Source organism: Ailuropoda melanoleuca, chromosome 6 (assembly GCF_002007445.2).
Source record: "Ailuropoda melanoleuca isolate Jingjing chromosome 6, ASM200744v2, whole genome shotgun sequence".
Lineage (NCBI taxonomy): Eukaryota > Metazoa > Chordata > Mammalia > Carnivora > Ursidae > Ailuropoda > Ailuropoda melanoleuca.
This window is the reverse complement of record NC_048223.1, coordinates 25,591,457-25,617,195: the sequence shown is the minus strand read 5'-3', so window position 1 is coordinate 25,617,195 and position 25,739 is coordinate 25,591,457. Positions and strand designations below refer to the sequence as shown.

Genomic DNA, 25,739 nt, shown 5'->3' with positions numbered 1-25,739 from the left:
ATGCCACTCCTTACAGAGCAGACTTCTGTGTTCTATATTCCTTCAAAAATTTTCATAGACTCACCCCGGGAGCCAGCTCATAATATACTAAGCATTCCTCCTGAATGTGTACAGATTTATTTACTTTATGATCCCCACTGAGAAGGCATAACAGGCATACCGGAGTTGGGCGCCCGTAGCCCTGGCCATTGTCTAGTTTCTGGGTCAGAGGTAAACAGCCCCTGCCAGAGAGAGCCAGTCCCAGAGCAGAAAAGACAAGTTGTCCTTGTGATGAAGCAAAGTCACATCCCTCTGGGAGTTGAGTTCCTCACGTTGTCATGTGAAAATTCTAGAGACCAAGCGTCAGTTAAAAATAACAATTCTTTTAAAATATATAGCAATATGGGGGAAGACCAGAAAGAATAGGTCAAAATATCAGTGGTTAACTCTAGGACAGGTTTCAATTTTTTTTTTCTCCTTTATACTTTCCATGTTTGCAAACATTTGCCTGCGAACAGGTATTCTTACGCTTTTAAAAAAAAAAAAAGTTTAAGAAATGTAATCCTTTGACGTCTTCCACTCTAACTACCCTTCAGCTCGGGGTTGTCAGTTCTCACACCCACTCATTTCTTGGCCAGAAATGCTAATTTCTCACACTTAGCAGGGGCAGGTTTGAATTCAGTCAGGGCTGGGTTTTGGGGCTACAATGTTGCACGGCACTGTGCCTGCCACCAACATGCAACATGCTGTCCATCATGCCATCCACGTGCAACGGCCAGGGTCCAGGCAGGAAAACAGAATCCCACTAGGCAATTCCAACAGAAGGAGCAGCAATTGGTTATTGAACTGGTGCTGGAGTACCAAAAAAAGAAAAAGGAAGGCTGAAGTAACCCAGCTGCAAGAAGCAGCGATCACCCTTGGAGTCCTGTGGAGTTAGCCCTCAGAGCACTGGGAAAGGGCTCCATCCAGCTGCTGCTAGAACCTCTGTGGGATACAGAGAGACTGCTTCTGGAAATGCTAAAAGACAGGAGGTTCCCGCCAGGAGCCACTGCAGGCAGGTGCTCACCACCGGGGGGGGGGGGGGGGGGGGGTTGTCATGAAAAAGAGGGAGGTGTCTTCTCTCTTCTCACCTTCCCCTCTCCCACTAGTGCCTCCTATTGGCAGAATCAAATAGAATGCCCTCTGGCAAGGGACTGTGGGAAAGAGTTTGCAAAGTCCCAGCCCCAGAATCACTGAGCAGAGACTAGACAGGTGGGTTTGGAGCTGAGGGGCAATTGGTAACCAACTGGCACTCAGCCTTTGGGTTGGAAAGTCGGCCGTTTTGTAAGGAGCAGTCAACCTGCTTTGTCCATTGTACTGTTCCAAACTTTCCCTTTGAGCAACTACCAATGTCCCATTTCCAGCTGTCTCTTAGCATTTCACGAAAAGCACCTTTCCTTTATTAAGGAACTATTCATTGGTAAGCCCTTTATAAACGTTTCTGGCAGCATCAATATGGGACTGAGCCTGGTAGTATAAGAGGGGTCAGGACTCGGGGGCAGTTCATTTCCACACACTCCTCCCCAGTTGGTGTATTTGTAAGGCTTATTCTCCTGAACTTAACTACAGAATAATATGAACAATATCCTCAATCAAATAGAGCAGTGATTATTAATAGAACTTCTAATTTTCTGCACTACCACGTAACCTTTATTGAACTCAGCAAATGTCTCACATTTAACAAGAAATGTCTGCCTGCTTCTTAGGTAATACGTGTCTCGCTGATGCTGTGCTGGGCATGTGAGTGAGTTTCAGACTCATCATGAGCGAACTTTTCAAATCATTTGTGTCAACCCGTCCAAACCCTGTGTTCTAGATATTAAAATTTCAGCTGCCTAATATTCTGAGCTAGAAATTGTACGGTGTTTTTTTTTTAAATACCCCATAGGGGCAATTGTTGCTCAGCTTTTGACTTCATACGTAGCAGTATCGACAATTCACGGTCAGGACCTTCCATTTAGAAAAGATTTAAGCTCAGATCCTTCAAAAACAAACTTGGCTTCGGGGCCAGGGGGCATAACTTTGATTTTCCCACATACGAGTGTTTACCTTTAGACATTTAACATCGGAGCCTCGGTGTCCTCCTTTGTAAAAAGATATAATAAAATGAAGGCTGTGAGCATCAGATCCTATAACCTATGTAAAAGGGTGCTACAAAGCATGTAACCACTATTATTCTTGTAAAAGGCTGACAAGTGTAGTGGTTTACAGCGTAAAGTCTGGATCCACATGACCTGGGTTCAATTCCTGGCTCTACCATTTGAAACCCTTATGATCTTGGGCAAAGGGGTCACATCTGTTAACTTTAGGTTCCGTGACTATAGAATGGGGATGGGACCACCTACATCACAGGTTGTTGAGAGTAATAAAGGAAGCAGTGTATGTAGGACATTCGGCAGATGGCAAGCATGTGGTAAGCACTCGATAAATGTTACATGCTATCACTATTATCACCATTATTATAATCCTTACTTTTGAGGGAACCATATAGACACATTCAGGTGCATGCTGAGTAATACATTAACATGTTAACATATATGTCATATTCTTTTTTTCTCTACTCAATTTCACTGAATACAAATAGAAACTCTATATTTGTTATAGATCTTACTACAAAGCCAAGGCCCATGTTTGGTCTAGCTGGCCTTTGCGCTGGAGCTAGGAAGAGCTCCCGTTAGCTCTTGGTACACATTTGTGCATTTCATGTGGGATCTCCTTATTTATTTGGTGTTTTAGAAACTGGCTGATTTCTCTTTTTCTGGAAATCTTTGTTTTCCAATCACTTGAATTCTCCTGAAAATCCTGTGATTCATTTCTATCTATGGCTGGTAAAATTATCAATGCAAGTTGATGACCAAGGCCCAGGGTCTTTTGTATGAGAAAATGGGTAGGCAGGTGGGTCTTGTTTACAATAAGCTTTTTCATGACTCCAGAGATGCTACAACTGAAGTGTACCAAATCATATCCATTGAAACTATCATTTTTAGACCGAAACTATCATTTTTAGACTTAAACTATGTTTTTGAGGGAAGGTAGAAAAATATTGATATAAATGTTCTCTCACAGGGAAAGCATTAGTTGAAGTCCCAACAGAGAATACCCAAATAGTACTCATTAATTGTTTCAACACTGCTTAAAAGAGTCAGTTTTACAAATGTTGCTGCCCTCAGAGAAGAGGGTTGTCCTCTTTTCAAATCTTTTACACAGTATCAGGCTAGAGAATGGAAATCCCATGCTTTCCTAATATTGCCAACTGTTTTGTAAAGAATTGTTGTGCCCTGACAAATAGTATGTCTGATACTGCGCCCTTTTTGTAAACTACAACCATGCATGGAGTCAACCCAGTTCTCCCCAGATAGCAATGACACTTAGTGAACACTCTACTCCCTGACCCTCTTGCTGCCCACCCCAGCCACCCCAGGAAGAGAGCGTGCCAGCTCCTCTCTCATTGTGCAACCAAATAACCAGGACCCTACGCAGTTAAGTCCTAGTAGCCGGTACTCAATTTTCTAGAATCTATGATTAACAAGACGTAACAGTAACAACTCACATTTATTGAGCACTTACTACACGTAAGGTCCTGTCCTAAGCACTTCTCTTGTATCAGCTCATTTCATCTTCGTAAATTCTCTGTAAGAGACATTCTGACTTTTTCCTATAGGACAAGTGCACAAATGATACTAAAACAAGCTGATGTAGATACTCTGTCCAAACATCCAAATTTCATGGTCAGGATAATTATAGCCCAATCACCCACCCTATGCACAACCCACATTCTGAAAGACCCTCAGTTCACAGCTGGATCTTGACCAGAAAGACTGGCATGACCCCCATTGCAAGGATGGCATAATGACTTACAGAGCATCTATGTTTTGTAGAGTTGGGTTTTTTTGGTAACTCTTTCTCTCCCACACACTTCACTTCCATGGCCCTTTGCACTTCTACTAGGGTACCAAATACAACATCCTCTAATTAAAATTGCTATGCTCTCTCATCTCTACTGGGCAGTGCCAGCAGATGGAACGAGGAGGACTTAGTCATCCCTGTGCCCATCGTGGCACCCAGCTGAGTGATGTGCATATGGCGGGTGGGAAGCGGTGTCTCAGCAATCAAGAGCACTGGCTCTGGGTTGGCATCCCAACTCCTCTCACCAGTCGGGAGATACAGGGCAAGTTTCTCTGTCTCTCTCACCCTTTGTTTCATCAATGAGCAGAAAACAACTGTGAGCATCTCCTCCTTCAGTTTGGCTATTGATGAGCTATTGGCTGTGTCTTCAGGAATTTCCTGGAGACATAGCAGTCCCAAGGATCTTCCTATATCACAGCAATGCTCACATCTTAGGGACTGCCTAGTGAAATGGTTGAACCCAGGACTCTGAGCAGCCTCCTGACCTTTCAACCAGACCCTTTGTTCTTCGGCAAGCACGTGTCAAGATTGTAAGCAGAGAAACGGGCAGGTGAGCAGAAGGAAGATTTCACCCTTCCTAGCCTAACAGGGTGTGCTGTTGAGCTCCCCGAGGGAAGGAGAATGGTCCTCGTTGAGCTGTTGCTATCCATCATTTTAATCATAACTTGCTCTCATTGTTCCATACATGTTACTAGATAACCAGAGCATCAGTGAGTTGACAGAAGGTTCACGGGGCTGTGGGCCAAGCAGCATCTCAGTTCACATCTGCAGACAAACAGAACTCTGTGATATGTGGGACGCATGGCCATCCATAGATGGTAAATGTCAACATGGCTAGAGTCTTCCTGGCATTACAAGTTCAAAAGTGTCAAATCTGTACAAAGCTCTGTTTCACACAAAGTGGCTGCTTGCTTTCCGAAACTGCTGGTCCTGAAAAAGACCAGCATTTGGGGAGTTGTGGAAGTTATTAAGGGAAAGGCATTTAATCCAAATAATCCAAACTCTTGGGTTAAACCTTGATCAAAAATATTGTCTGCAGCTCTTTACTGACTAATAGATGTCTCTGGCAGCCCATGACGGCTAAGGCAGGCTCTCCCAGCTCCGACTCCAAACTCAAGCCAGGGAAAATCCAGATGACTGATAAGAAATAACAACAGCCCATGTTTCTTTTTCAGCTTTAGATTTGACACTGTGTGACGCTTTGGTTAAGTGTGCATTTTTAACAGTTTAATTGAGACATAATTCACTCAACAGAGTCCACCAACTGAAAGTGTACAATTCAGTGGATTTTAGTATTTTCACAGAGTTGTACAGTTCTCACCCTAATCTCATGTTAGGGCATCTCCATCACCCCCATAGAACACTTGCTCCCCTTAGCATTCACTCCTGTCCCTGCGCCAACCCACCACACACCACCCCCCCTGCTCCACCCGAGATCACCACAAATCCGCTTTCTGTCTCCATGTGATTTTTTTTAACCTAGACATTGCCTGGCGGTCCCTTCCCTTGACTTATAATTAGAATCAAATGATAAGTGTTCCCTCAAAATCTGTCACTTTTGAGAAAATTCATTTTCTTCATGCCTCACTGAGCCTTCCCTCCTCCATTCAGCCCCCGTCTCCACCACCACCTACGGAGGAGAACATCATTCTTCATTTCCCGAGTATTTATTAAGGGCCGGCCTTGTGCCACACACTGTCTGAGCACTTGGGGCAGTCGGTGAACTAGACAAAGACCGCTGGCCTCAAGGAGCTGACCTCCTAGCACAGGGAGACAGTAGAGTAGCAAGAAGAAGTGTGTTAAGACAAGCTACGTACTGTGGGGAAAGCAAGAGTGGAGCAGGATGAGGGGTGTCGGGAAGGCAGTGCACAGGGAAGCGGCCGGTCACAGCAGGGAGTGGGGTGGTCAAGGTCGGCATCCCTGGGAAGTTGAGGTTTGCAAGACTTAGTGACGGAGGGACCGGAGCAGGTGTCTGGGGTCAGGCATTTCGGGCAGAGGAACAATCCCAGCGCAAAGGCTCATGGTGCGGGCAAGGATAACGTGTTCCAGGAACAGTGAGGAGTTGGTGAAGCTGGAGTAGAGAGTGCAGTAGGAGACCGAGACAGAGAGTCAAATGGGGCAGATGATGGGTGCCCCAGCAGGGTCTCAAGCAGAGAGCTCACCCGCTGACTTATATATATTCTCAAAGGAGCGCTGCAACTGCCATGTTGAAAGGAGATCCAAAGGGAGCCCCGAAACACTATTTTGAGGCGACTTTAGAGCAGTGGTGCTCAACCTTGGCTGCACATCTGAATCCCTTGGGCAGCTTTACAAAATTGAGGCTTGAGTCACAACACACAAACTGACTGAGGATACAGCTGGGCACTGGGACTTTGCAAAGCCACCCAGGTGATTCGAGACGCAGCTCAGGTGGACATTAGTGTTTTAGGAGCTCTACGGGTTCTCACCGGTTCGACTTTGCAGCTGGGACACAAAAACCCACAGCTGGGGCACCTGGGTGGCACAGCGGTTAAGCGTCTGCCTTCGGCTCAGGGCGTGATCCCGGCGTTATGGGATCGAGCCCCACATCAGGCTCCTCTGCTGTGAGCCTGCTTCTTCCTCTCCCACTCCCCCTGCTTGTGTTCCCTCTCTCGCTGGCTGTCTCTATCTCTGTCAAATAAATAAATAAAATCTTTAAAAAAAAAAAAAAACCCACAGCTGGCCCTGGCCCCCCTTGGCAAAGCTGTGCCGAGAGGGGACCAGAGACCTCACAGCTGCGGAAGGGCCAAAACCGGAACAGCAGGCTGTGTGCAAACAGGCTGAGGCTGCATGAAGCCCGCCTGGGCCAGCAGACCTTGAGGATGTCAGTCCCATTCTCTGACTGGATCTGAACATGAGCCTGATGGGAAAGCCGGGCTTTCTCCCCGCACTTGACAGAAGGCTTGCTGTCATCTATCAGGGCAGCATAGAAGGATAAAGCTTGAACCTCAGGAAGTGAGTATGTGACTTGTGTCATTACAGTGTGCCTGGCATTGTGCAAGGAGCGGCTGATAAAAAGATAAGGTCTAACCATCCTTGCCCAAGCCAAATGGCTCAGAGTGAATGCCATATGATATTTCAAAATGTGTTATTTGTGGGAAGCCTTTAAATAAGGTGGGGGGAGGGACCCCTCAGTTGCATATCTGAGCTGTTGGCATTCCTAATTCAGAGGGATGAATAGAACATTATTGTGTTGTATCGGCACAAGTACAGCGGGAAAAAACGATGCCTGGAGCCGCCGTGAGCTGAGCATGAATCAGCAATCTCATTCTATTGTTCAGAAAATAATCACAATGCTGGGAGGATGGAATTTAAGAAACATGCAGAAATGTCCCCCCCCCCCAGCAGGAAACACACTGGCTAAACCGTGGCATCTTGTTTTTGGCTTCCTGAGCTGGAAGGAATGTAAAAATCTTGGAGAGAATTTAGGGAAAGCTGATTTATAAATATGGAAACTACAACCCATAAGAAATGCGAGATGATTTAGATGCAGCGTTGGCACCGCTCGGAGGTGGCACGCCGGGGCCAGAGTGCTCGTTCACTCCCGATCAGGAAGCAGAGCTGCCCGAGCTGCAGTCACGAACAAGTATTTCTTGAGTGCCTGCTACGTGCTGATCCCTGGGCCAGGAGGTGGGGACAGGAAGGAGGGTGGTCCCCATCTTCTAGCTTCTAATCTTTGGTAATGGGCAGGCAAGTACAGGGAGGCTATAAAGCTGTGAGTGGTTCTCGAACTCCTGCATACACCAGATTCATCACTTGGAGGGCTTGCTAAAAACACAGCCGCTGACTCCATCCTCAGAATTTCTGATTTAGTGAGTCTGGGGGTAGGGCCTGGACATCTGTGCTCCTGGGAGCCACACTGCTGGTCTGGGAGCCACACTTTGAGAAGCCAAATAAATAAGCACCTGGGCAGGAGAAGCGGGGTGAGGGTGTGCTGAGTACAGAGGTCTGCTGGTAAGGTGCAATGGATGTGTTACCACTTTTTAAATGTGTTTGGATTATCAGTGTGCTTTGGATCAGCCCCACTGGCCGTGATTTTGCCACCACTGGGAAGGCTGGCAAGAGGCGGGGGCGGAGAGTTCTCTGCAGGCCTGTGAAATCAAACAGGACATAATAGAGCAGGGCTGTGTCCAGTGACTCCTAATCACTCACAGCAGAGGTGAATGGCGTCAGGGGATAAGAGAGTGACAGTAGGGGACCTAACCCCACAGTTGTGTTCATACTTAAGCACTTCTCTCCTGAGCAGAAATTCTCAACAGAAAAGGCCTCTTCTAGGTTCACAGGCCTGGGCCCAGCCCTGGAGAGGGTGAGCAAGGCTTCTCAGCCGAGTCTGCTCTGAACCCCCTTCTTGAGATTAAGAACCACTTTCTCTGAAGCCTCCATGGTTGAGCCCCATACTTACTGTAAGCAGAGTGCAAAGCCAACCTCTTTGGAAATGCAAAGCTCCTTCATACACCATGTCTTGTTATTACTCTAAGACTTGAGTGTCTCTGATTCAAAGGTGCCTGGTACCTTGGTAAGCACCTTTCACTGGTAATGTTCTAGACGAGGCTGACTGTGCTGGTCAGGAATGGAGAAATGGGGTTGCCTGCCCAGTGGCAGGGCAGCCTACCAAGGTGGCACCTCGATTTCTCTCATATGGTCCCAAATGGTGTAGGCTGGTAGCTCCCGACACATGATCCCTGGAGAGCATAGTCAGATCACCTGGGAACTTGTTAGAAATGCAGACCCTCAGACCCACACCCCTCCACCCAAGATTGGCTAAATCAGAATCTTTGGGGGTGGAGCCCAACAATCTGTTTTAAAGGCCCTCCAGGTGCTTGCCAAAGTTTGAGAACCACTTGTTTAGTGTATATGTGGCTTCATTGCCACATAGAACTCAGAAATGGAACAGAATAGAAAAGCAGGTGACCCCCCTCTTTAGATCTACTGAAATACCCATACAACTCTTCCGGCATGTTTACCAGCTCGTTCTCATCGGTCCGATTTCTACCTAAGGACTCACTACCGGCATCCCTGTAACTCCCAGTGAAAATGTGACTTCCCCCTCTTAATGTGCATTCCCCTTCTTAAACAATGCAAAGGCTGTGCTCTTTCACTGTTTAGAGACTTTATCATAGCTGCCCCTGTGACAGGAGCTCAGGAGACACTACTGACTGATGGTCAGATCTTGTTTGTTCCCAACACTGGCCTAAATCCTGCAAAGGCCTCACCCTGTCTCTCATTCTCTTACTCTCTACTCCACAGTAGTAAGCCAGGCCGACTTGCTCAGCAACATTAAATTGAAAAGGCAAATTTTGTGGCCATGGCCTCACAGAGAGTGAAGGGTGGACAGAGATCATGTAAACCCCAGACTTGAAGTTTTCACTGATTCCCGAAACTGTTACAACCCTGGTTCCCAAACTCTGTACCGAGGCACCCTGGGAGTGCCATGGCAGACCCATAGTTACACAATGGAACGTGTTTAATTTTTAAGGGAAACACAGCAACGGCTGTCAGACCCCATTGTCAGGCACCACGCAAATACTACTGTGAGGCTGTTTGACTTTATTACTTAGCAAATACGAAGTTTGTTTCTTTTGACCTGGGGTCACTATGAACAAATTACTAAAACACTAATGGTGTCACGAACTGAGAAAGTTGGGATCTCTGTGTCCCAGAATCACTGACTCCAGGAGGAGGGCTATATGGACTTACACACTTTCTGGTCAGAATCATACATTTGAGCCAGCACATTGAAGGAAATATACATTCTAATTTTAACTTAAATATCAAGGAATAAAAAACATAAGAAAATTTAACTATGTCACTCTTTCAGGGGCTTTTCCTTCTTATCTCCCATCTAGATCTGCCCATCTCAGCTCCCTGCCTCAACCCTTCACTAGAGTTCCTGTAGTTATTTTGAAATAACAACCGAAATTCTCATTCAGTGCCCCAGCCCTTCCTTTATGACTTAGATGTAATGGATTCATTCTTACAAATTTGAACTGTGCATTCATTCTGGTGCATTCCTAAAAATCACCTTTCAAACAGATTGTTAAAAGGCAAAATCCAGCTGCGTGTGCTGTACTATGCACATGACACCTCACAAGAAACCACCGCTTTCACCAATAAAGTTCGCCCAAAGGACCTTCATCAAGCAGCATCAAACAGGAACCCAGTGAAGGCGAGAATGGAGACAATGTAAAGTTATGAAGTCTCTTTCTGTAGGAACTTTGTAACGTAGTCCCCCACCCCCTCCCACCATTTAGCATTTAGGAAGTGCTAAGCAATCATAATGGTATTTGTTAGGAGAATTCTGTTTTCATCTTCAAGGAATTTTAGGGGCAAATCAGTTTTCCTAAGACCTCCTTAGGCAAGGTGATTCTTTTTAGCTGAGGGTTGAGAATCTGCAAGGAGCTCACTGCAGATTCCAGAGGCCGCAGAGCCTGAGCGCCCCAGATGTAGATGCTCGCTCTGCCAAAGGCTGTCCGGGGTCAGGGGGGTGGGCGGTGGGGGGTGGGGGGAGCATGTTCTTGTTTGTTGTTGTTGTCTTATTCATCATCAAATACTTTTAAGAAACCAATAATAAGTCGTTTGCTTCAGTCCTAATGTTTTATTTTCACATTCTCGTTTGTTGTTTTTCATGCATGTGTCTTAGTGAGTCACCTAACCACAATTATATATTCAAGCATCTGGTGGTTCTGCGTGGTACCCTCATTCCTCGGGAGTTGTTTAATTCCCCTGCCATGAGGAATTCGCTTCCAGTCCCTTCAACACACACACACACACACACACACACAGGCACACAGGTGCACACACACACACGCACAGGCACAGGCACACAGGTGCACACACACGCAAACACACACACACAGGCGCACAAGCACACGCACTGTATTTTCGTTGGCACAGGGAAGCTACCCTACTCTCCACCAGGTGTCAGTAGAGGCAGTTTCAACCACTCGCTTTGGCCAACAGGGCCTCTGTTGAAGTTATTTCTCCTGCTGTGTCAGACGTTTCCTCAAACCACCCATCTGCTTCCTCTTAAGGGACTAGCATCCGCTCTGAGAAGCGTTCAGAGATGCTGGTCCACCTGCAGAGAAAGGTAGCTCGGAGGAAAGTGCACTGTAAACCTAGGCGGCAGTCAAGTTGATTCTCATAAAACTTTTACTGGCTGGTTTCTTCTTCTGGACTTTTCTATCACTACATTATGTGGCTACAGATTGTTCCAAGTTCCATTCAGGGTGACAATAAAGTGAATGTAACTGATGATTCTAGATTCACGGGGGGCATTTTTGTTTGCTTTAAAGCTCAGTCTGAGCCCAAGAGCCCCACTGCTACCACTGCCTACTACCTAGTCCTCAAAGCAGAAAACAGGATTTTTCTCAGGCTGTGGCCCCAGAAGCTAGCACGCCAGGATGGAAGAGTACCACCATGGGTCAACAGTCCACTTTGAGGTGGATGACCTTGTCCCCATCCTGAGAACGTTGACTCTGAATGTCCCGTGTCATTCTGTTGGTAAGTAGCAGGACCCACACTCTTCCCATGCCAGAGTGACTTTGGCCTGGGAGAGAGAGAAGGAAAAAGAATGGAAGAGAGAAAGAAGGGGACAAGGATTTGGCATGGACATAGGTTAAAATGAAGAACAGAAACGAGCCTCACAACAAGATTTTTGGATATGAATTAAAAGGGGTGGGTGGGGTGGAAGTCAAGGCTAATCATTTTACCAAGAACAAAAAAAAAAATCAGCCACAGCAAATTAGACTCAATTTCAATTACAGATCTTGGTTGTGTTATCTCACTCTCCAAGCACAAAACACTTACAGCAACTGCTGAAAATCTCAAATGAAAATTATAGCTTTGCCATTCAATAGTCATTTACTGACGTCTCCTATGTGGGGCCCTAGTGGCTTGCCCACCAGATCCAGCAGAGGAATTCTGTCCCTGCCTTCTGCCCCTAGAGGTGATCCACTCAGACTGACATCTGGGCCACAGCACAAGTATGAGCTACTACTTTTTTCCACATCTTTATCGCAGCCTTATGTTCCCTTTTAACCAGCCCCAACAGTGCTGGCTTTTTAAATTGTTCCTCTTATTGATTTTTTCTTACACAACACTGCCAAGTAGGGTTAGTTTTACCAAGTGCGAAAGGTGGATCACAGTGTGGTTTGATTTGAATACACCTTGCCTCTGTTCTCTTCTATTTGAGCTCTTATTACCATCATCATAAATTCAACCATTATATATTCACTTCACTGGAACCTACATTTACTATTAAAATGCAAAGACCTCAGCAAAGGACAACTGGGACTGATTTAGGAAGTTATAGATGTGGGAACAAATTCATCTGGGTCCCAACCTTCTTTGTTCTCCATAACAAATTTAAATGACCATGAAAGGTAACCTTCAAAGGGAAGAAAATTCCCAAAAGGTAAAATTAAGTCTCAAAAGAGGAGAATGGCAGGTGGGAGAAAAGAGAAATTTCACCTCCATTTTATCTTGGTGATGATGGGGTCTAGGGAGGTGGACTTCTGTGTTGTTATAAGGTCTTTAAACCATCTCAGGGAACCTCAAAGTCGAGGCCAGATAGTAGCTCCAATTTCTCACACCTTAGGGATGATTGGGCCTGGCCAGGAGATTAGTAGATCATAATAGTGACTACAATAGTGATGAAATCTTCCAAAACGTTGTGCTGATGTCCTACTGTTAAATCTACAAAGAATTTTCAAATCCCCTTGGCCCTCATCATAACCCTGAAGGGTGAAATTGTGACAACATTTTCTAAATGAGACTCAGAGAGATAAGGAGTCTGTCTGAGATGGCCGAGCTACTGAGTTGAGTCCCTAAAGCATCTGGAACGATGGCCAGTCTGGGGGTCTTTCCTCTACACCTGGGCTTGGACTTGTTCTCAAAAATGTTTCCCAAATGTCAGAGTCAAAGTTTTGATGGAAATGGGCCCTTCCCTGTGAGGGTCAGGGGATAGAAAGGGAAATTTCAGAAGGCAGAGGATGTTCAAAATGGGGGCACAAGGCACCCGATGGAGACCCACAACCTCACTGCCCTCCTTGCGTGAGGTGTAGACCACTCTGAAGACACGGCCATTTGCCTTCACCCAGCTATGTTTCCAGGTGCCACAGACAGAATAACGGCAAGGCCAGACCTGGGATGGTGGCGGGGCAGGAGCGGTGCTCAGGCCCTAACCCATAAACCCCAGCAGTGCCCAATGCCCTACAATACCAAATAAACTTAGAAAAACAGTTGCTTTCTAGGTAAACACAACTTCAAGACACATCCCCAAGCATTGCCCTCTACTCATATTGCCATGACCTCTAAAATCCTTCTATCTAGGAAGAATGGATTATCCATGTTTGTTCAATGTCAGGTGAGAGGGTGGGTGTGTCCTCCTTTGAAAGCCTTCCTGGTGTTAGTGGTCTCAGCTTAGAGTCCTTGGTAACGTAACATTCAGGCATCTGACCTTTTGAACTGAACCAAGAGATTTGCCCGTGAAGGTTACCCCCACCCCTCAGTGCACTCATGGCGCCCCTGGACAGCCCATGAAGCACCTGTTCAAGTGTTAACAGACAAGCCCTGTAGATCTCACTGTTCTGATGCATCAGGCCACATGATACTCTGGTATCCTCATGCCTGAGAGAGCCAAGGAGAAGCACACTAAGAAAGATGGCCTTGAAAAGGCCACCAACACCCTCCTCAGAAAAGGTTGCTGTAAAGACGTGAGGGGGATGTGGTGTTTCATGTTAATTATGTACAGACTGTATAAGCAATGACTCACTGAGTCCATATGGAAAGATTTTTCAAGGGGTAATTTTTACAGTTGTCCCTTTAATGTTGTCATTTCTCTAGCGAAAAGGGAAACATAAGGGGACAAATGGGTATGCAGTCTGAGCACCTGCACTGGTGTTTTACAAGATGGAGTTAGGGGTGCTTTCTCTGGCCCTAGTCTAGCTTTGTGACCTTGAACACTAAGACAGGAAAATAGCAATGATCGCGCACGAAGAGGTGCCACCAAAGGGGTTAGCCTCCTGAGGAGTCCTCCTCCACACTGCAGCAGAGTTATCTTTCTCAAATCGGGCCGTTCTCTTCAGGACCTTCCCTAGCTACCTATTTCCCATACAATGAAGTCTGAATTCCATGGCAAACCTTTCAAGACCCTTCACCATCTGACCCCTAACTATATTTGCAGCTTCCTTCTTGGGCATGTTCTTTTCCCTCCACACCCCAAATCATGTATCCTGTCCCAAGATGCTCTACCTTTTGTTCTTTTGTGAATCATGAGCCATACTCTTTATTCTCCACCTGGAAAATATTCTGGCTCGTTTTTCAAAGCCAAGCTCAAATGTCACCGTAGGTCCTCCTCATATAGATAGAATTAATCACTCTCTCCTCAGTACCTCCAAACAGTTGACCTCTGGTCAACTCTTCTGCCACTAAGGTATAGGTTGGTCCTTCATCTAAGCCCCCCAGGAGCAGGCAACATGGATAATTTATCTCAAATGATCCAGAGATTGTGATGGTGTCTGATGGTATAAATGGAGGGCCCTAGACCAAATCTCGGGGTTGGAGGATTCCTCTTCAGCCTTCAGACTTGCTTCTCTGAAACCCACCTTCCTTCCACCCACAAAGGGATCTACTGCTTGTAGGTCCTGTTTGCTTTGCCCCTGATCAAAAATAGCTCACACTGTTGCAGGATTTCTCTGCCTTTAGTTTCCACAGTTCTTGGTCATGCCGCTTGGAAGAATGAAGAGGTAGAGCAGATGAAGAATGATGGGCAGCAAAGCAAAGTTTATTGAGCAAGAGGACAAAGCTCCTGGGGATGGAGGGGACCCAAGAGGGTTGCCCTTGGAGTTTCTAAGTTGAGGGGGTTTATGAGCTCTTTTGCGGAACTATCTTAAGCAAACAGGTGCCGAGTAGGGCCAATCAGGGCTTTGGTCATGTATCTGTCTGCCTATTAGGTTAATGTCCATGTGTTGATGGTCTTTTTCTTGTTGCTGACATCTGAGAGCTTATGTCTTAACTGCCCCTTGGCCGTGATAGTGACAAATGCTTTGTGGTTAATTGTCTTATTTTAGGACATTTTGCAGAAGTCATTTCAGCAAAGACTGCAAAACAGAATGCTAGTGCAGTCCTGTCTAAGCTGTAAAACAGGATGTCAGTGCTGTTTTATTTTAGCTGTCCTGAGTCCCCATTTTCTTGTTGGGGACACTGGCCTGACTACCTAATTGTCCAATGAACTCCTAACAGCATGACTCCTTTTCATTCTAGTCAATAGATTGTATTTGTATCAATTTATGTCTTTTCCATGAGCTTTTGCATTTTAACAATGATCAAAGCCTGCAGCCAAAATTTAATATGGCATCTACAGATGGGTTGTGGAGGGAGGGGGGTGTCCACAAATCCCCTGAAAATATTTGCCAAATAGTCTACCTGTCTTTCAAGGGGAGGGGCCTGTAACTTTCATTATATTCTTTGAGTAGAGCAGAACCCCACCCCCCCGCCGCTGCCGAAAACAGTTGAGATTGGCTGAGCTAAAGGAATGAAGCTTTAGAGAAGAACTTTAAGGTGAAGTGTGGAGCAGGCCTTTAGCACATCCCCGGAGCCATATCGCACCCCTGGCACCTGCTTTGTTGCAGAATAAAGACTCTGGTCTTCTCAAGAGAGGCTTAACCTGTCCTGAGAACAAGAGCAGCCCGAGGTTGGGAGAAGGTGCGCCTTTGTGCATTTTCTTTTGCCTGGAGGTGTGCACCTTCTTCCACCTAAGGTCGAGCAGAGAAAGTCCCCCGTCCCCTCAGCGGTCCCCAGCAGCATCTCTCCAGCCATCCTCTGTCCACAGACACCCTTAATTCTTTCCACATAACAGCCCCCCAGGAATTCGAAGACCATCCCCTAACCTTCATGTGACTGCTCCCTTTTCTAGGTTCCCTTCCACATTTCTTTAAGATGTGGTTTCCATCAGCCTGGACATTCTACTTGAGGCTTTCTCTTAAAATACAGCAGCCCAGACATGGCCTGGCTGTTGTCCTATGGGCTACGTTTTCATCCATGCAGCCCAAGGTGGCCTTTGAGCTAAGTTGCATGGAGCCCAGTGTCTCCCAGAGTCCCTGGACCTACTTCCTACGTGTTTGTAATAATTGCATTTGCTTTCCAGTTTCAGAAAACTCAATAACAACTTCTCCGTCATTTGTATTTTTTTTAATATAAATGCATCTTAGGTGTTTTGGAGGTGAATGCCCATTTTTCCATTCTTCCGAGGGGAATGAGTTTCACCTAAGGGACCTGGCATTGGACTGAGAGTGCTAAGTGGGCAGAAGAAGGCGCACCCCCAAGGGATTCTCCACACCACCTCTTGGCACCCCACATGTGCCTGGCCAGTGGGCTCTGCCTTCCCAGCCAGCTTGTAAAATGGATTATAAATTCCTGGAGGGCCAAGAGCCTCTATCTTAACCTACTTGTACCACCGGTGTTTATCCCAGTATTAAATGCCCATATAGCATCCATCCCAGTGTCTTATTATTTCACTTGAGTCCCTCGCCCTCCGCTGCCACCATCCTAGTTCTAGCCACCTTCGCCTCTCCCCTACACCTGCCCTAGCCCTCTGACTGGTCTGCTTTGGCTCAGTAGCGTGGCAGCTTTAAAAATATCAATTAGATACTCAAACTTCCCCACTTAAAACTGCATTAATTAAAATAATTACCCAGAGTAGTCCCTGTGCCTCAAGCACAAGAATGAGAAGCATTTAATCATGACCTGTGGAAAGGCCTAGCGAAGAGAGCCTTCGGGTCCGCAGTCACCTCCGCTGAGAAGCCTCTCTGGATTGTACCAGGCAGAAGTGACCTCTGCCCCCTTTGTGTCCCAGGCTGCTCTGAAGAGACATTTAAGGGGAAACCTGAGTACATTTTTGCATTTTTTAACCTGATTCTCTCCCTGTTGGATTAGAAGCCCCTGGTGGACAGGCCCAGGTGCTGTCTTTGGGCAAAGCCTGGGGGACTGCCTGAGCAAAGTAGGCCCTCAGTCCAGGCCTCGGGACTGACCGACCAAGTAAATGAATGATTCATGTAAAAGGAATGTTCTCCATCCCGGTGGAGCTCGCCTAGGAGACTAAACGGAGTGCCATTTTCCCCCTCAATTGGGGCTGAGATGCCGAAGCTGTGATAGGGGCTACACCTTTGAGGGTCCCAGGACGCAGACCCGCGCCGGGTCTAACTGAACACTCTTCCCTGCGCATGAGCGGTGGGACGTGCTGAACAAATGATGTGCAGACTGTGACTCAGCCCTTCCGGGACAGAGAGCTGCCTTCCAACCCGACGCCACCTGAGGCCTCCTCCTCACTGACCTGCTCAGTGACACCCTTCACCAAGTTTGCTTCCTTTCCTGACCAAAAACAAACAAACAAACAAACCAAACACACACACACACACACACACACACACACACACACACTCAGCTTTCTTTATTTTTAAGCTCTTTAGGCTTTGTTTTCTCCTTTGACCCCACGATAAGCTGGTGAGCCCCAGATTCTGGGGGACCTTCTCTGTGTCCACTCCTCAGGACAGAGCGCTGCGCTGACCCCACTCTATGTCATACGACAGCCAGGAAAAGAGGCCCCAGACGCCTGCCTGCTCTGGAGGGTTCTTAGACTTTCCTGCAATTACATTATAAAACTCTAGAGGTCATTGAAGGAGAATAGCACTAAATACAAGCAAATTTCAAAGTACTATAGTCATAGCAATACTAGTATACTATTAACGCTTTACCAATGGTAATCGTATAGTAATAGTAGCGGTAATACTAAATGAAAACAGTACTGAATAGGCAAGTTCGTACGAAATTTTGTGGTGACAATATTTTTAAAGCCATAATCAGATTTTTTTCTCTTGTTCTTGGGTACTTTCTACTTCACACACAATACCTTTCTGTAGGTCATATGCCTATTCAATTGAAACTTTGGAAACAAAGTTTTTTTTTTTAACTTGATGGTATAGCAAGAACACAACTGGAATTTTATAGTTTCACCTTTGAGATCATAAAAAGGACACAAAACTATTTGGACACATTTGTATTCATATTTTACTTTAATATCGGTGTTACTAGTCAAGACTCCTGGTTGCAAGTGGCAGAAACCTGACTTGAACCAGCTTATGTAAACACAGGAACTGTTTGCTCAGGAAGGATTGAGGAACCAAACCCTTGAAGGGACAGGCGGGACACCACCTGGCCTCAGGGAGAGCTGGAAGCAGGGATTGGAGGCCACTGCATGAATCTGAGATTGACCCTCCTCACTTGGAGAAGGAAGGATCTAGAATGAAGATGTTAGTCCATCCCAGCCATTCTCGGCAAAAGTAGCAAGTCAGTGTGCTGGTAGCATTCTTGAAACTTGACATGGAAAAATAAATATGTGATTTTGAATAAAATATAATGTTAAAGAGTATTTGTAGAAGGAACCCTAAATTATAATTAAAACATCTTGTAAATTTACACGTATCACAGAGCCTACCGACGTTTCAATTTCCCTAGTTGTGAGTTGAGAGTAATGAATTGCCTCAAGCTAATTAATGCATGTGATATTGTTTGAAACAAAAACATTATGGAAAATACAGGTTATAACCTGTGGTATTTTTTTCTTGTCTTTTTCTTTGTAGGAGGTGTCAGTGAAAAAAAAGGTCCAGAATGATTACTAACCTATGACTCCCAACAGTATGACAGGTATCTATTTTTTTAAAATTTTCTTTGCATGTCTCCATTTTTGTTCCACCTAGAGAGAAACACAGGGTTTCTAAAAGAAACCTAGAAGTCTTAGAAACAATTATTTCCGGTATTACTAAATGCAGATACATCCTGTGAATACATCCCGACAAAGGAGCTTTCGTCTTCTTCAGAAACAATGAGATGCATCATCACCAGAAACCTGGTGAAGAAATGATAATTCACAGTAAAAAGCTAGTTTTTAGCTATCCTGAGATTGCACACTAGACATGTTGACTCTTTGCATTTACTTAGACCAATATAATAAAGAGCTCTGCACACTTAATGACTAGAGTCCAGGCATCTTCCCCCAAATGGGCTGTTTATTCCATTTAACAGTAGAGTCAGAATGAAATATGATTAGATTACAGCAGGTAAATGAGGTAAAAACTCTTAGCAAGGGACAAAGGAAACAGGATGACCTCCAAGGATGATACGGTTGCAATAGTATGAATTTTTTGTGCAACACAGAGAGCAGGGGTTGCAAACTCAGAGGCCCCAGGGGCCAGGCAGATAACACCAATGCCAGAAAAGGGTTGGGTGCCAGGGAAAACAACAAACAAAACCGGAAATACTTGGGTTCTGTCTGAAGAACAGCCATTCCTCCCCCAGGGTGATCACTGACAAATAGGGACAAAGCCCAGAATGCCCAGAGATTTCAAATTTCCAAAAGAAGGGGCACCTGGGTGGCACAGCGGTTAGGCGTCTGCCTTCGGCTCAGGGCGTGATCCCGTCATTACGGGATCGAGCCCCACATCGGGCTCCTCCACTAGGAGCCTGCTTCTTCCTCTCCCACTCCCCCTGCTTGTGTTCCCTCTCTCGCTGGCTGTCTCTATCTCTGTCGAATAAATAAATAAATAAAAAATCTTAAAAAAAAAAATTTCCAAAAGAAGTTGGAAATCCAGATTTCAAATGAAATATCCCCCCCACAAATATTAACAATTAACTTATAAAAATGTCAAAGAGTCAGGGGCCCGTCCAGACATGTCTGCTGACTAGAATGAATCCAAGGGCCATCAGTTTACAACCTCTGCTATCTACCTTCCAGCCTATCACCAAGTCCCTACCCATTCCTGTGGTTCCCATGGCAGCAGGGCAGACACCCATAGACCTCTGTGTGTCATGAGTATAGCTTGACCTTTGGTAATCCATTCATGTCATGACAGACTAAACATGCAGGACAATTCCTCCAAGAATCCATTCCCCAGTAGACCTGAGAAACTGAAGTGACATAAAGCTCCAATCAGCCTTCTGCAAGTTTGGAAGCCTCCCAGTGACCATACACTGCCTCTCTCAGCATCACTGCCCTGCCCTTCTACCCACCTACACTGGAGCTCTTGGTGCCGCACAAAAGATGGAGTGCCGGAACAAACCAGAATGATTCACACCAGTAAGTGAGGGCCTCAGAACCACATCTCATCATTTCCTCCTATTTTTACTCATGAACAGGCCTCAAAACATACCCACCCTCTTTCTATTGCACTGCCAACCCAGCCAAAATCCTCTCCCACTTAAATCTCACCCATTCTATGTCATAAACCTGGTTGTTCAGTGGAAAATTGGTACCGATCAACCTTAGCTAGCTCATCCATGTTTACCGATGAGTGAGAATCTCAGCCAGAAGGAACGAAGCCTAACGTCTCTGCAGGCACAGGCACGTGAGAGCACAGATATCAGACAGCAGGAAGCCACCCTGCAAAACCTAGGGAGAGTCTCCCCCCACGGAGACAGGATGGTGTGGGATCAAGTGCAACACGGGGGTGGCTCTATGCTCCATGATAATCCACCCGCTAGAAAAGGCTTCCAAAGATACAGTCTCAAAGAACATACGTGTCTGAGACGTACCAAAATGGCAAAGCTTGGTGTAAAAGTGAGTAATACCATTGGTTCCACTTGCCCTGGGATTGGTTCCAGATTGAGTCCAGAAGTAAGCATCCATCTCAGGTTCCTACAGAGCACGGGGTCAGCAATTTTTTTTAAAGAGCCATAGAGTAAAGCTCTCCAGCATTGCCGACTACTCAGCTCTGCCACCATGCAGGAAAAGCCACGGACTGCACAGACACATATGGGTTGCATGTGTTTCAACAAAACTTTATTTACAAAACAGGCAGCAGGCCAGCTTGAGCCCAAGGACTGCAGTTTGTTCCCCAACCCCACTCCCTGTCTAGAGTCCAAGGTAGTCCAGACCATCTTATTGTTGAGGAGAACCCCCAAGGCCAAGTCAGGGAGCCTCCAGGACTGAGCTGGGAATCTAGGCTTACCCCAGCACAATTCTAAACTGAGCCAGCTTTTCAGCTGACCTTGTAGAAGCCACGATGCCTTCCTTGCATCCTGAGCTGGAACCGCAGGTGCCTCCCAGTGGAGGAGGGAGTTTCTGCTTCCCAGCATTGGCTTCCTAGTGTAGAAACTAACAGTAGTTTTCTATTTGCAAAAGAAATCGATTCCATACACACATAATGCTCAGCGCATGTTAATGGACTCTGCTGAGAAAATTATTCCTTTAGACTCCCTTGTTTGTGGACGAAATAAAACAGTATCCTTTTCCCTCTCTCTTTGGCTGTGATCTCAGGCTTTGTGTTTACTTTAAGAAACCAAAAGAGCTTCTTTATTATGGAAGACCATAGTCAAGTTGTAAGCCCTCAGAACTCAGTGCTTGCTTTAGGAGCGTAATTTAAAGGGCAAATATGCCTATTTTCTTCTTTGAAAAACATAATAGGGAATATTACTGTTATACAATACCAGCTATCAATTAGCCTTTATGAAAATAAAACCATTCTTTAAATGAACAGGAATAAGGACATCGAATCTATTTTCCTAAAAGCAAGCAGACCAGCGTTTTCAGATAAAAGAGCCACGTTGTTGGCATGCAGTCACTTTCAGCCAGAATGCTTAATAAATTTGTATGTTTTGCATTAACTCAAATGGAAATTTGGTTATTTTATGGGGTTATTTAATATCAGCTACAACGGAGTCAGGTCTTGCCAAAATTTCCTCGTTGCTTTACTCTACCTAGTTTGAAATTAGGACTATATGAAATCACTCATTAAATACACTGATTTTTAATGGAGAACGTAAGAAAGTGCCTTCATATGGTATTTTATTAATCTGGAATTAAGCACTGCTTCCTAAGTAATCTGAGGGGAATTCTGCTAACATTTATGGCATTATAATGAGCTCAGTTTTGCATAAATCCATGATTCACCACATAGGGGAGTTTGTTCCAAGATATGAATACCTAAAAGTTCAAATACGAAAGCTAGAGGCTTTTGGCCTTGGTGGAAAAGAAAACTAAGAACTCAGACTTCTCCACATGTGCCTTGAAGAAGAAGAAACAAGGATCTGTTGTTTGCACTGAACCTGGCTTTATGAAACTAGGATATGGCATGAAATTAGCGCAGTATTTGATGTTTCCATCCTGTTGGGCTCCCTGTCATTTACAGTCACAGTCACAGTCTTATGAATCCTTCCATTTGAATAAAATAGCCCCCATTCAGTTGTTTAAACTGTGCCTCTTCTTCGTGGCCTCCTTGTCCATTTAACTTCCCCGTTACGATGTTTGCCTTTTTCTTCTTCTTTCTCAAGCTATCACTAGTGAAGTGTATTGCAGGCAATGTTAGCAAGGCTATGACTGCTTTCACTTGTTGACCCAGGGTTTCTGCTGTATGATCGTCAGATTGCTTGCTTGTTTGGGGCTGGGGTCATTTGTTAAGCAAAAGGAAGAATTGTACAGGTTTTTTAAAAATTTAGACTTCTCAAAAAAAAAAAAAGTACATTTCTCATTTTTTTTTTTACATGTGTATTGGCCACTTACATTTCTTCATCGATCACTCACTTGTTCATATTTATTGTCCACTTGGTCACTGTGGAGTTTATATTTTTCTCATTATGTAGAAAGCAGTTTATTATGTATAAGCAGTTTGTTGTCTATTAAGAATAATAAATGAGCACATCACCTAACCTCTCTATCAATTCCTTATTTTTTTAAATGTTTTATTTATCTGAGAGAGAGAGAGAGAGAGAGCATGAGTTGGGTGGCAGAAGGAGAGGGAGAAGCAGACTCCCCGCTGAGCGGGGAGCCCGATGAGGGACTCAATCCCAGGACCCTAAGATCATGACCTGAGCCAAAAGCAGCCACTTAACCGACTGAGCCACCCAGGCACCCCACTATGAATTCCTTATTAAAGGACAAAGGGAGACCAATTCATCCCTTGCTCTCCTTCTACTTTTACAATTAGATTACCCTTCACATTTGAACATGTACAAATCACAATTCCATAAAGTAAAGCATGGGTACATTGATGGTTGGATGTCAAGAAAAAGGGACCCCAGAGCAACGTTTTCTTTTTCTAAGACTACCCTAATGAACAAGTTTTTCAGAGTTAAACAAAACACTTAGGCTGGGAAAAGAGTATTTTATTGCAAGCCCATGTCACTCTTCAGAAGTGTTCGCTAAGCTTTCCAGATACTCCTTATAACCATTTCATTCCTTCAGAAAGAGAATCACAGTTGCGTTTATGTCCTATGACCTAAGTAGAACGTCTTTTCATGGAATCAGGAGGTTGTTGACAGCAAAATAATGACACCATTCAAAGATAACTAATGAGAACAGTGTACATATTATGAACGTTTCCCATTGTCAATAAATACTCTCCTGAAATAGGATCTTGGTCATGGCTACTTAGTAATCCATCATTTATTGATACAGTCCCTGATTGTTAGACTTTTAATACAATGTTATTTAAATCATATTAAAATGAACTGAATTGTGCATGATTTCACACCTCTGATTGTTTCCTCAGGATAAAGCTCTACTAAGTAAAAGGAAATGCTAAATTAAAGGGACTGAACATCTTTAAAAACCTTTTCTGTTGCCAGATTGTAAACAGATTATTAGACCAGCTGAGATACCCATCAGCAGGACAGCATCCATTTAATCATAAATCCTCCAAATTTGGAGATTTTTGGTAGTTGATTCTTGAGGCCATTTCTTAGACAAAATTTTATCACAGCTTTTCAAAACTTTATATTTTTCTTACTGACAATGAATTTGACTACATACACACACACACACACACACACACACACACACTGATTGGCCACTTAAAGGTCTTTTGTAACTTCCTTGTTCAATTAACTTTTCTGTTGTCCCATTTATCTTTCTCTTATGATTTACACATTAAGAAAATAATTCATTGTCTATCATTAATGTTATAACTATTTTCCAATTGTAGTAATATGTCTCTTCTTTTCATTTTTGGCAATATTTTACCTTTTAAAATTTTTCTACTTTTTAAAAAACTTTTCTTCTTTTGAAATAATTCCGTACTAGCAGAAAACTTTGCAAGATTAGCTCAAAGAAGTCCCAGCTAACCTCTACCCAGAGTCCTCAAATGTTAACATTTTATCACCTTTGCTTAATTCTTTTTCTTTTTTTTTTTAAAGATTTTATTTATTTATTTGACAGAGACAGCCAGGGAGAGAGGGAACACAAGCAGGGGGAGTGGGAGAGGAAGAAGCAGGCTCCTAGGAAGGAGCCTGATGTGTGGGGCTTGATCCCAGAACGCTGGGATCACGCCCTGAGCTGAAGGCAGACGCTTAACGACTGCGCCACCCAGGCGCCCCTTAGTTCTTTTTCATCTCACCTGTATAATTTTTCTTTTGAACCATTTACAAATAAGTTATAAACATGATGGCATTTTTTGATACATATAAGTTTTTAGTTTATATACAGTAAGGTCTATTGAAGTGTCGCTTTATGAATTATGTCTTTGTTGTCGTGCTTAGAAATGTCTTCTGGTGAGTAGTGATGGGCAGAGCTCAATGGGTTCTTTGTGATGACTCAGCATTTCTAGTCCAAAATTTAGTACTTTTTTTAAAATTTTAATTCAAATAATTAACTTGTAATGTGTTACTGGTTTCAGAGACAGAGGTCAGTGATTCATCAGTCTTATATGATACACAGTGCTCATTACATCATGTGTCCTCCTTAATGTCTGTCACCCAGTTACACCGTTCCCCCACCTCCCTCCACTCCAGCAATCCTCAATTTTATTCCTATGCTTAAGAGTCTCTTATGGTTTGTCTCCTTCTCTGATTTTGTCTTGTTTTATTTTTTCCTCTCTTCCCTATGATCCTTTGTTTTGTTTCTTAAATTCCCCATATAAGTGAGATCATATGATAATTGTCTTTCTCTGATTAACTTATTTTGCTTAGCATAATACCCTCTAGTTCCATCCATGTCATTGCAAATGGAAGATTTCATTTTGATGACTAATATTCCACTGTATATATATACCACATCTTCTTTATCCATTCCTCTGTTGATGGACTTCTAGGCTCTTTCCATTCTTTGGCTATTGTAGACATTGCTGCTATAAACATTGGGGGGCAGGTGCCCCTTCAGATCACTATATTTGGATCTTGGGGGTAAATACCTAGCAGTGCAATTGCTAGGTAATGGGGTAGCTCTATTTTCAACTTTTTGAAGAACCTCTGTACTGTTTTCCAGAGTGGCTGCACCAGCTTGCATTCGCACCAACAGTGTAAGAGGGTTCACCTTTCTCTGCATCCTTGCTAACATTTGTCATTTCCGACTCATTAATTTTAGCCATTCTGACTGGTGTGAGGTGGGATCTTATTGTGGTTTTGACTTGTATTTACCTGATGCCAAGTGATTCATTTTTCCCTGATGCCAAGTTCAGCATTTTCTCATGTGCCTGTTGGCCATTTGTATGTCTTCTTTGTCTGCTCATGTCTTCTGCCCATTTCTTGATTGGATTATTTGTTCTTTGGGTTTTGAGATTGATAAGTTCTTTATAGATTTTGGATACTAGCCCTTTATCTGATAAGACATTTGCAAATATCTTCTCCCATTCTGTTGGTTGTCTTTTGGTTTTGTCGACTGTTTCCTTTGCTGAGCAAAAGCTTTTTATCTTGATGAAGTCCCAATGGTTCATTTTTGCCTTGTTTCTCTTGCCTTTGGAGACATGTCTAGAAAGAAGTTTCTGTGGCCGAGGTCAAAGAGGTTGCTGCCTGTGTTCTCCTCTAGGATTTTGATG

At 44.4% G+C, this 25,739-nt stretch overlaps 1 protein-coding gene across 8 annotated transcripts in view; it reads left to right on the top strand.

Annotated features, from left to right (window-relative positions):
* The window catches only part of THRB (thyroid hormone receptor beta), a 372,559-nt gene that overhangs the window by 244,957 nt on the left and 101,863 nt on the right, over positions 1 to 25,739 (top strand). For all 8 annotated transcript variants that reach the window (XM_002928031.4, XM_034662073.1, XM_034662071.1 and 5 more), the window contains one exon: positions 18,579 to 18,642. In XM_002928031.4, the coding sequence (XP_002928077.2) occupies positions 18,621 to 18,642 (22 nt within the window). In that variant the 5' untranslated portion in view covers positions 18,579 to 18,620. The remainder of the gene's footprint in view (positions 1 to 18,578; positions 18,643 to 25,739) is intronic.